We start from the raw sequence: 12346 nt of genomic DNA, 5'->3' as shown, positions 1-12346 counted from the left end.
TATTTTTTTAATTTAAAAAATCACTGATATAATATTTTTTATAAATATAATCAGTAATTTTTTTTAAATCTTTTAAATTTTTTTTAATTTAAAAAATCACATATGTAATATATTTTATTTTTAATTAAAATAAACTTAATCAATAATTCTTTATAATTTTTATTTTATTTTTTTAGTTTGAAAAATTACTGATTTTTATTAAAAAAAAAAATTTAAATGTAATTAATTTTTTTTATAAATGTAAGTATTTTTTGTTATATTTGTTTAATTTTATAGATCTAAATCATTTTTTGTTCAAAAAATGTTGAGAGACTTAATCGTTCAAAATATGAATGTTAATTGAGTTTTTTTTTTCGGACTTTTTTCACTATTTTATCATATTAACTAGTTGTACAAGTCATAAAAATGTATCCAACAGATTTTAGAAAAGTCTAAGAAGTTATTTAACATGTTTTGGATTGTTTAAGGACTTATTTGTTCCAAAAAATTATCCAATAAGTTATTTAACATGTTTTAAATTGTCCAATGAGTTATTTAACATGTTTTAGAATGTACAATGATTTATTTGTTCCAAAAAATTGTCCAAGAAATTATTTAACATGTTTTGAAATATATAAATACTTATTTATTCTAAAAAATTATCAAAAAACTTAATCATTTCAAACACTAAAATCCATTAACTTTTTTAAAATTTTTCCCTTGCTTTTAACCCATTATATTTTCGTATTATGAATTTAATTGATAACTCGTTACCTTTTTCCTTGCCCAATTTCAGTGATTATCGACAGGGAAATGCTGCAAATTCTCGAGCGGCTAGCGACCATGTAAAATATATCCGCCGATACCTTCTCCGGCGAATTTGTTCACTCTCCGACGATGAAAACCCTAATTCCGAATGCTATTTCAAGTCCTCAGTTCACCACCTATATCTCTAACTTCCCATCACTTCCTCGTAAGAATCGCAGTTTTCTGAACTTCTCAATCACAAAACCTCTTCCGAGATATAAAATTACGGTGTTATGTTCGTGTTCAGCCGACTACGGTGGTTGGGACGATCTGAGCTCCTTTGACGATTCAGGTGAGTCGAATCAACTCAACAGGTTATTGAGTTCACTTGGAATCGATGACAAAAAGTATGCATTTGTGTATCTGTTAGGTTTTGTATGTGCTCTGGCTGTTTCTAGGGTTAGGATATCATCGATTGTTGTTTTCCCAGCTTGTTTTCTTGTTTTCGCCGTCGGATTTTCATTTGGGATTGTGAAGGGGGGGGATTTGAATGAGGTTATGAGTCCATTTCGGAGTAATGGTAGTAAGAAAAACAAGAAGAAAGGATTTAAAGATAATGAAATTAGGGTTTTGATTGAAAATTTGAGGAATTTGGTGGAGTTGTTAAATGGGTTTGATGTAAATATTAGGAATATAAAGAATAGTATGAGAAAAGACGTTGATTCTAATAGAATTAGTAAAAGTGATCTAGTGAGTTACGTTGAGGGTGTAGAATCAATTGAACAAGCTTTTTTGCAAGCTAAAGGTATGATTGAAGGTTATATGGATAATATGGTAGTTGACACCAGTGATATGTTGAATGTTTCGAATCAGAAACCAAGTGATCAGAAGAAAGAGGTGAAGGGGCAACGGTTTGATGTCTCAGAGTTCATTGATGGGTTGTGGGGAAGATCTTTTGGGTCTAGGCCTAGTGAAGTGAAAGATAGTAATATGAATGATTCAAGATTTACAGAAGCTAGTGATCATGGTTCAGCAAACGTCATGGATCCTCTTGTTGAAGGCAAGACGACCAAATCGATTCCGAGTGAAAACATAAACACATATAACGACGATGATGTTAGAGTTAAAGAAACATATGGAGGAAAAGGAGTGGGTAGAATGGCTAAAATGACTTTTATGGAGATGGATACCGGTGCTAAACAGGTTTTTAACAGAGATGAGTACGTCATTAAGGATAATAAAATGCGATTTATGAAGAACGAACGTCTCTCCTTTGACATGAACAATAGGAATCCGGTTCGAACATGGGAGCTTGTTGATGGTTTCCTTGATTCGGATTTCAGTGCTAGCCTTAAGCAAAGAAGAACAGAGGAACTTTTTCAGCAAGAACAAGGCAAGTTCAAAAAAACTAATGGAAATAATATTCTGTACGAAAATTTGGAATCAAGGGAAAAAGAAGCTTACAATGATCCCCGAAATCAGAATGGATTTGCTTCTTCTCCATCTTCAGAAATATCCGGTGATATGCTTTTCAATGAGTATCTAACTGAGGCAAATGCACTCCTAAAACAAGCCAGAGAGTGGTTAAGACACAGAGGAATCGAAGAAGATGCAGAAAATATGTTGTATAGATCGACCGAATTGCTCTCTAAAGCTGTAGAAATGAAGCCAATGAGTTTATTAGCTGTGGGCCAATTGGGAAACACTTACCTTCTTCATGGAGAATTGAAACTGAAGCTCAGCCGTAAACTGAGAGCTCTACTTGCACAAAGTGACTCCAATGTACTAGAAAGACTAGATGATGAGGTCTCTAACAGAGAAAAGTTTGTCGATTATCTTGTTAACGTTTGTGAAGAGTGTGAAGAACTCCTAGTTAAGGCTGGAAGGAAATATAGGTTGGCATTATCAATTGATGGGAATGATATGAGAGCATTGTACAACTGGGGTCTTGCTCTCTCCTTCAGGGCTCAATTGATAGCAGATATCGGACCTGTAAGCACTTTCAGTGAACATATGAAAAAGGAAGATACACTAAGACACACACAAGCACATGTCAAATATCCAAAATGAGGATGCTAGACTAAAAGAAATGTTTATTTCTGTCTCCTCTCCTTGGCTATCTTAACTTGTGCGTCATTGATATAACCTTACAGTTTTCAAGGATAAGTAATTTTGGACAAATTGCAGAAACATAAAAAAACCCATAGTCGACACTTTTTGGCCAAAATTGTCTATTCATGTACAGTGTAGTGTTCTGTTTGCATTTTTGCAAGAATGATGGTTTTTTTGTTTGTGACAAAATAGCAAGTACAACGGTCTGAAAAGTGATTCTTTTTTTTTTTTGACTTTGTATGCACAACAATGTATGTCCTATTGAGAACTTGTTATTTTTAGGTTTCATATGTTGAGATTGAGACTGTACATAGTGGACTACCCCCCTAATTCCAGAAAATGAATACAATTTGCCTTTTGGGATCATGGACTAATTTTCTAACTTCAAAATAGTATGAATTCTTTTACTAGTTATTGATTTTGAACAATTGCGCTTGCTTTTTTTCCTTTGCAATTGAACCGTTATTCTTATGAAAATGTAAGAAGCAAAACACTACACTTTGCAAGGATAGTGATTTCGGGCAAGAAGCGGCAAGTACAAGTTTCTCCAGTTTCTTGCATTTACATTTTGCAGTTTGTCCAAAGCAGCCACTCTGACAAAATACAGTGTTTTTCACCCATTTTGGCAAGAAGGGTGGCTTGGGTTGCAACAAAACCCAAGGATGATTGTATGAAATGATTCAAAGAGTCAATTAGCTGTTCTCTTACATCGAACCTTATAACATACATTGCAGAGAGAAAAACAACCCTGTTATATTTGATACTTATAAATTTGAACAAAAAAAGTTTTAATCTCAAAGTCATATGTATATCTTTTGTACATATGTGTGTGGAGGTGGTATCATAAATTCTCGGTGACCAAGTGCTTATTGACAATGTTTATTATAAGTAGTTTTTAGTTATGTCATCTCTTGTAGTTAAAAGTTATCTAATTTTTATCTTATCTGATCAAAAAGTATAATACGGTTCACGTCATTGACATTGTGAATTCAGGAAGCAGCTTTTGATGCTGACAAGGTTTACTTGGCGGCCATTGACAAATTCGATGCAATGATGTCCAAAAGCAATGCTCACACACCAGATGGTATGGTGTTCCTTGGTCTTTTGGACACTTACTATGTTATGCAAGTAAATATCATTTTTATGGTAATAGCTAAACAAGGCAATTTTATGGCAATTAAAATATCAATCATAGGGCATATTGCATTGTCGATGCTAACGTTTTTTAGATACCGAAAGAATATGAAGGCAACGTATATGAATACATTGTTGAGGGCCCAATGCAAATCATCCTGTTCCTATTGCTTTTGATAGTTTAGCATCTTCAGTAGGTGGTTTCTATATATAAGAAGTGAAAAAGAAATTATGATGTGAAATATGGATCCATTTACTTGATGCCAATGAGAAAGACATGGGACCCAGAAAAATGTACAGTGCTGGGAAATGGTAGTTATTTGTTACTAGCCTTGACCCTTCTATCAAGTTTTATCAATCCTCTCGAAAGTTTTTGCTGTATAAAGCAACAAAGACGGCCTCTAAATACTTGAGCTGGTGTTGAGATGCCCTGGAAAAATGCCTATTCAGTATGTGCTATGTTTGAGATTGAAAATGAAGATTCATTCAAAGCAAGTGGGTCCACGTGCTTCTAATAGATTGGACTTTGGAAATATATCTACAACTAAAATTTATCATCTTACGTTCAAGTTTTAACAAGATTAGATCTGTATTGGACCCTTTAATACTTGACTTGCTTTTGAGTTATGCACTTCCATTATCTTCCATATTCTTTTCTCTATGTACTAAAAAACTTATGCGTCTCTGTTGGATGAACTTTGCAAATCATTGTATTCTTTGTGTCATTGATTCATCTTCTGCTTTGATTATACACAACATCTATTTATGTAATCGAACACATGCTTGCAGAATGGCATTTGGAATTTATTTATCCGTTCACATTGGGGATTTATCACTTTAACTCGAACCCCTAAAAAGATTACATACATGTTGGAGTCTATAAATTCCCTTCAACTTGTGTATTGTTTTCCTCATCTAATGATCACTCATTTAGCACTCCTCCGTGGACATAACTCTTGTCGCTGCACCATGAGCTATTTGTATGTGCAGGATTGATTCTTCTGCTCTGTTATTCCTACACCTATTTATGTATTTAGACACATGCCAGAACTCTCCACTTTATTTATAATATTAGGTTCAAGCATGCTTGTAGATACACTGTGTAGAATAATATAATCAAGTACTGAGTAAGCCGTCTTGAGCAGTTTTAAGCACAAATTATCATGCATCTCCTTCTAAGCACTCTATGCCTTGTCATTAGCGCTCATAGCATCGCTTGCTTGTATAAGCAAACCAAAAACACGCCCTTGATATTTTTCTTGTCTTTTGATATAAAAAGTCTGTTTGCAGCTCTTTTCAGATGGGGCGTGGCATTACAGCAAAGATCTCGGTTACGAACAAGAAACTTTAGAGAGAAGGTTAAATTGTTGAGCCAGGCGAAAAGGCTTTATGAGGATGCGCTTTTAATGGACTCCAGCAATCTCCAAGTAAAAGAAGCCCTATCTACTTGTGTTTTCGAACTGAGGTACAAGAACTACTACTAGTCTTTTTTACCCAAAAAAGTCCATTGCTTCTGCCAAATGAAGCAAAAGGGTGCAGTTTTATTTATCATATTTGAACATTCTTATAGCATTTAGAATAAATTCAGCACGTAGAATGCTAAAATACATAGCAATAATAGTATAGTAACTTTTAACTCGTGCAATGAAAGTTATATATTACTCTTGATTTGGTCATTTCAGTCTTGGAAAAAAACATGACCTTTGTCAAAGTTCCAAAAAATGTAACTCCAAAAGTTTGCTGTTGCTAATAAAATAATCTTGTTACTGTTGCTTCCCTGCCTATCTAAATTGTTATTCTGGTACATGTGTTTGGCTTGGCATGAAGTTGTGGTATAGTGACTTGTAAATCAAGCAGTGAAGTTTGTATATTACTCTCGATTCAGTGATTTCAGCCTTGAGAAAAGCATGAACTTTTAGAAGTCCCAAAACAATATAACCAAGAAAAGCTACTTGCTAATAAGTATTCTTGATTTTGCTACTTGCTAACAGCTCTATATTGTTTCCTGTGGTGTATTTGTGTGGCATGGAAGTGTTGGATTTTTTCTCAAAAGACTAAAGAGAAACCTAATGTGAACATCAGTTTAAAATGCCTCAAGGCTAGGCGGTAGGAAACAGAGTCTGAGACGGCGCCTCTTGTTGGTTAGTTGAGTAGTACGCCCCGGTCACTGGGCGGGACTTGAGGTGGGACTGAGGCAATAGGCATATGTTAGAACTTTTCGGGTTTAAAAGTCGACTTAGGGACTTTTTTTTTTTGATTAATCTGGATATCCAACCCGCTATGCGAGCCGACTAATCCCAGGCGACCACCTGCTTTGCAGATAGCCCGAAGTCACCGCATTTGCAGAAAACTAAGTTTTTCCCAAACTTGCCCCTTTGAATTAAAAGGACAGGTTCCTTCCATTTACAAAAAATCCCTACGAAACACAGAGACAACTTTATTCACAGGATTTAATGGAAAACCAACCAAACAACCCCTTACTGATTTTTACTTTCTATAATATAAAGCCTATCTTGCTCCTCTTAAGTCGTCTTTTTCTGCTCCCATATTCTCCTACTCTCTTGCTGCTTGTAGTTCTTATTCGTCTCCCACTTTGAAGAGCATCTAATTAGGTTTTCTTTGTTTGCATAGATTATGTACTTCTAATAAATAGTAAACAATGAAATCTTCTAATATTAATTACAAAATTACAACTATTAATATATTTTAAGATTTTAATACTATTATTGGATTTGTATTAATGCATATAAATATTTTTATTTAATTTTATTTTCCGCCTCCGATTGCATCGACCTCGAGGCCCTATTTTGTTCTTTAAAACCTGAATGTGAATGTGTGGAAACCTGGGGGAAACTAACAAGTTTAAGATTAAGAAGCTGTTTGGCAGTTGCTGAATGGTTTGGTGCAGGATGGTTAAGTGACCAAAATGATTAAGAGGCGTTTATGGTATAGTGCAAAATGAAATATGGTTGTTTGTTAATTGTTCATAATGAAATTAAGGTGCTAAATGGTTCAGAGAGGTTTAAGATACGAAACAATTCAGAGAGTTTTAGAATCATTAAGAGTGACTTTTTTTTGCCAAACAAGATTCACCTTTTGGTAATTCAAAGACTGACTCTTAATGGAACTAGAGGTAAACAAACAGCCCTTGAGTTTTAAGGTTATTATGAGTAGGCTTCGAATGTATAGGCGGACCCAGAAAAATTGTTTAAACAGAGACATTATTTGACTTGTTTAAACAGCAGTGGCATTATTTTACAATAGGGTGAAAGCTATAGAAAGTTTTCACAAAGTGACAAATGTTTAGTTGGTTGGTTGCCTTCACAAGGAAGGGTCATGGGTTCAACCCCTCTCATAGCCTGTTTTCTTCGTATTTTCCTTTTAAACATCAGAAGCAATCAATATAGAAACCCAAAACTGAAGGCTGAAAAATAGGAAATTTGCTAAAATGACATTCGAACCCATGCCTTGTTGAACAACAAACTTTTTCTTTGAAGTATATAATATCAATATACGACAAATTAAACTCACACATTTCTCATATTTGGCTGAGACTTGAACCCTTGATTTCCACGGGTGATTCCCTTCATCGGAATGGGGGGAATTGCTTAATCGACATTTATGTCAATCGGTGGAAGACTCATGCATCATTGGAGGGTAAGACTTCAAGGAATAGTCTCGACCGAACGACCAACCACTTTCCATTTTTGTAGGATATAAAATCCAAAAGACCGTTATGTTTAAGGGGGTGTTTGTTTACATTTTAATGGTGTCATTAAGAGACAACCTCCGAATCGCGTGGAGGTAAGTCTTGTTTAACAAAAAAAAAAAAATTAAACCTCTTGATGATACCAAAATGCTATGAACAATTTTTGTATCTGGGCCAAAGCAAAATGGTTCATAAGCCTACTTTTTCCACGTTTGCCCTTGAAGGTCGACAACCTCCCACGCTTAGTCCCATGGATTTCGATTTCTCTCCACCGATTGTGATCTCTCTTAAAGGCATACTCTCCATCGATTTCGATTTGTCTTAGTCCCATCGATTTCAATTTTTGTTTCTTCATCGATTTTGATTTATGTTTCTGTTTCTCTATCAATTTTGATTTATGTTTCTGGTTTCTCCATTGATTTCGGTCTTTCTTTGTCCATCGATTTGGTTCAAACGTTAGGTTTAATATATTCGAGGAATTAGAATAAGAATATTGCATACATACATTCATAATCACCAAGATAAACAAGACGACTTCTCGTGGGTCTTATTAGTGTTTTCTTCCTAATACACACACATTCACAATTAAAACACTCACTCAACATAGTTGATACAAAAACACCAACAACTATGGCCTCTTTGGACAAACTTCCATAGCAGTAGTTAACCATGACAACACGTTTTTCATCCTCTTGTGCTGCAATGAGACCGTTACAATTCACATCCATGGTCGCTTCCCTTATCGGAGGATTTGGTTCACTTGGTCAAAAAAGGTTGCAAGATATGAAGCTTGACCGCCATGTTGGTGTTTGTGGCTCACAAAATCAACACAGAAGGCAAGATAATTTAGATATAAGCTTAATTATTGATCAACCAGGATGAGGCTTAAATAGCCGGAAAAAACAAGAGAAAAGCTAAGGAGCACCCACAATTTACATCGCAATATCGTGGAAAGAATAAAGGAAGACTCAAATAGAAAAATAATAAACTGCGGGAAAATGGAAATGATTATGTATTCAACAGGGGATCGTGTATAATCCCATGGAATCTGTAATCATGTATAATCCTATAAAATTTGCGATTTCATAGGATAGTTTCCTTTTATTATAGCTTAGCCTTTAGTATATATATTTTGTATGATTTCTTTCAATAATCATTACATTGGAAATCCCCTATTTGTTATGGTATTAGAGATACCTAAACATGGGAATTCCTTTGACCTTCATTGCCTGTGTATTTCTATTTCCTGGCCTTTATCGCCTGTTTATCGTAAAGCTGTTTTTCTGGCCTTTATCGCCATAAATTCATAAGCCTCTCATACCTACACCTCTCAATCAACAACCAAAAGAATGATAGAGACCAAGTCAGACCTCGCATCTCAATCTCAACCCACTCACATTCAATAGCCAGGAAAATTACCACACATCCGTGGATGGTAAGAACCATCTCACGTGGTCCCAACTGGTATGAACCATCCTGAAAGGGAAGGGAAAAATCAGTCATCACACTAGGACTAGATCAAAACTTGAAGATCCCCTATCTAAAGCCTGGGACGAATAAGATTATATGATCATGGCGTGGTTATGGAGTTCTATGGTTATGATGTTCATGGCTAATGCCAAAGATATCTGGAATGTTGTTTAAGAAGTATTCAAACATCAACTTGGTTATGGATGTAATCTTGGTTTGTAAAGAAGTATTCAAACACCAACTTGGTTATAGATTTGAGTCCTTACTTCTTAGTGATTTAAGAACTCAAAGATATTGTTCTTATTAGAAATAATAGTATTGATGTTATTGAGAAGTGGAAAATTTGGCCTATGGCCTTGATATTGATTAAAAGTGTTTTGGAACAGAATGATTATTTTTATGAGGAATCAGAGAGCAATATCTTTGAGTTCTCAAATCACAAAGAAGTAAGGACTCAAATCTATAACCAAGTTGGTGTTTGAATACTTCTTTACAAACCAAGATTACATCCATAACCAAGTTGGTGTTTGAATACTACTTTACAAAAGATACAAAATGAACTTAATCGGTGTCGCCACATATATGCTCCAAAAACTTCATTTCTTACTTAAATCCTGAAAAGYATGAAACATAAAACAACGTCAACTACAAAGAGGTGGTGAGTTCACGGGTTTCCATATGCACAAAACATTACAATGCATAAATCATTTCTTGCAAACTTATACATAAACTTGCACATAATAAATGTAAATCTACAACGATGTTTAAAACTTGAGACGCTACTGAGCCTTTCCTGACCAATGTGCCCCATTATTTTACGAACGACCATAAGTAGCCCGGACACTCACTTAGGTCCCACAGTTCGTAGTAGTACTAATTCAGCGGTGGTCCAAATTCCACATGATTAGACTAAATAAAACATAGGTAATGTGCACCCCTTTCTGGGTGGGACTGTCAACACAATAGCGGCTATCCACAATTACCACGGCCTGGGGACATGCCCGAGTTAACAAGTAGCGTTTACGGACGGGGACTTTATTTGGAAACATACTCTCAAGTACATCAATTTAACACTTATATCATAGTACAAAACCGTCAATATTTCATGACATAAACAAAACTTGACTAAACAGTTCTTTAGTCCAACAGTTTTAAACAAATCTTGACTAAACAKTTCTTTAGTCCAACAGTTTAATAAATAACAGTATAGTTTGCATAACTTTATGCTTTTCCCCCAGTTTAAATAAACACAAAACATTAAAAGTGGGGCTGTGAATACTCACAAATTAGCTGATGAATATTCAAGAACTTGATGACGTTTGAAGCGCTAAACGTCCGCCCTAACCTTTCTAAACAGTCCGAAATCCAATAATTAGATCACCTAACGGGTCTCAATAAAGATAAAGTCAAATTATATCTTATGTAATGCCAACGAGTTTTTATGAATTAAAGTTGATACTTATTTGCTCTAAAAATAGTCTAGAAATTATATATTTTAAAATCAAAGTCCTTTGCACAAAAAGCGGTCATTTGGACAGAATATAAATTCTGTTTCTGGAATTTTTGGTCTCACAAATCACTGTCAAAAGGAACCTTCCAAAAGTCATTTTGTGTCCAAATTTTTATATCATCAATAATAATGAGTTAAACAGATTTTTCCCAAATATCAAGAATTTTGGATAGGTTTAAGGCACTCATTAATACCGTACAACTTTGAGTGACACAGTCCCCAAAACAGATTGCACACTCTTCGAGTGACGACCATTTTGGGATTTTTCAGTGATTTTAACTTTATTTTAAAGCTAATACATAAGGCTAACTTCCAGAAAAAGAATCACTCATTTTCAATGAGTTTTGAAGAAGATATGACCGATTTAAGATGCATGCAAGATTTTGTCAGTTTTCAAAATACATCTTTTAATGATTAACTTCTACATGCAATGAGGTTTTATCCTACTTTCATTGAGTTCAAAGTTCGTGGATCATAGATTATCATCATTTTGAAGACATTTTCATGTCTTTGATGTACAATCTCCCCTTTTTGAATTCACCAGAAATTTTAATTACAAGAACGAGAAGTAGATGTAGAAAAATAAGAATCTTTGTTATTATATAAAGGTAAGATAACTAATCTAATACCTTTTGCTTGAAATCTTGAATATTCTTCAAGAATGACAGATCTTTAATGATGCTTGAAGATGAACTTGGCGGGAGGGGTTTGATTTAGAGAGAGAAAGAGAGATTAGGGAGAGGAAAGATTTTTGCAAAATGAGAGTTTTCAAAGAATGTGGGGTATTTATATGTGGGTTTAAAGAAAGGAAATGGGCTGGCCTCTTAAGGTCCAAGTCCAATAAAAAAATTTATTTTTCTTTTAAACAAAATAAGGCYCATTTAAATTTATAACCAAAAATGCAATTTGCCAAACATTGATAAAAATAACATTATTAAATCAAAGCTCCACCTTTTTGGTAAAATTATTTGGACATTCAAATGTAACTTTTGTATTTTAATTTGGACTTATAATATCAACTTTATTATATTTGGAGCATTTTTAATATATTTGGCATTACATAAGTTAACTTTATTAGTTACCCGTCGGAACAAGGTTTTTCTGAACTATATTTTGGGACCTAAGCCAGATGAATTCTAATCAACATGACTAGATCCTAGTAAAATATAATTCTAAATATAGAAACCCTATAAAGGTGCTAACCTGACACTCCAAAAATAACGGATGTCACATAGAATCCTTAGCCAGAACATATATTTTGCAAACTATGACATGGCTAGAGTTTGTCAACAGATTCAAGGAGCAATTTTGCCCAAAAGCTTCTATTAGACAAATGGAAGAAGACTTTCTAAAATTGGAACAAGGAAACAGAACTGTAAGGGAATATACAGAGAAATTCATTGAATATTCAAGATCTGCAGAACATTATATTTCCTCAGAATCTAGAAAAGTGGAAAGGTATATTTGGGGATTTAAACCATCAATCCGAGAATTTGTCATAGCCATGAATCCGGCTACATTTTCATTGACCGTTGATGCAGCGGAGGCAACAGAAAGAAACAAGAACAGACAAGAAGAAGGGAAAACAATAGAAAAGAGGAAATGGGAAGGTCCATCAACCAGATACAAATGACCAAAAGTTGTAAAGCATGGAAACAGGTCCATACAAAGATTCAATGAAAGGA

The 12346-nt window shown here is 34.4% G+C and overlaps 1 protein-coding gene across 1 annotated transcript; it reads left to right on the top strand.

Moving 5' to 3' along the window:
- The first annotated feature begins 770 nt into the window (after window positions 1-770).
- On the top strand, window positions 771-5746 carry LOC112523370. The gene is made up of 3 exons (XM_025132949.1): window positions 771-2718; window positions 3832-3922; window positions 5263-5746. The coding sequence occupies exons 1-3, from the start codon at window positions 877-879 to the stop codon at window positions 5454-5456; spliced, it is 2127 nt and encodes a 708-aa protein (XP_024988717.1). The 5' UTR covers window positions 771-876; the 3' UTR covers window positions 5457-5746.
- The last annotated feature ends 6600 nt before the right edge of the window (window positions 5747-12346 follow it).

The sequence above is a fragment of the Cynara cardunculus genome (assembly GCF_001531365.2).
Source record: "Cynara cardunculus var. scolymus isolate 2C chromosome LG 12, CcrdV1, whole genome shotgun sequence".
In the NCBI taxonomy this organism is placed as follows: domain Eukaryota; kingdom Viridiplantae; phylum Streptophyta; class Magnoliopsida; order Asterales; family Asteraceae; genus Cynara; species Cynara cardunculus.
Note: the sequence above shows the minus strand (reverse complement) of the source record. Positions and strands in the feature narration are given on the sequence as shown.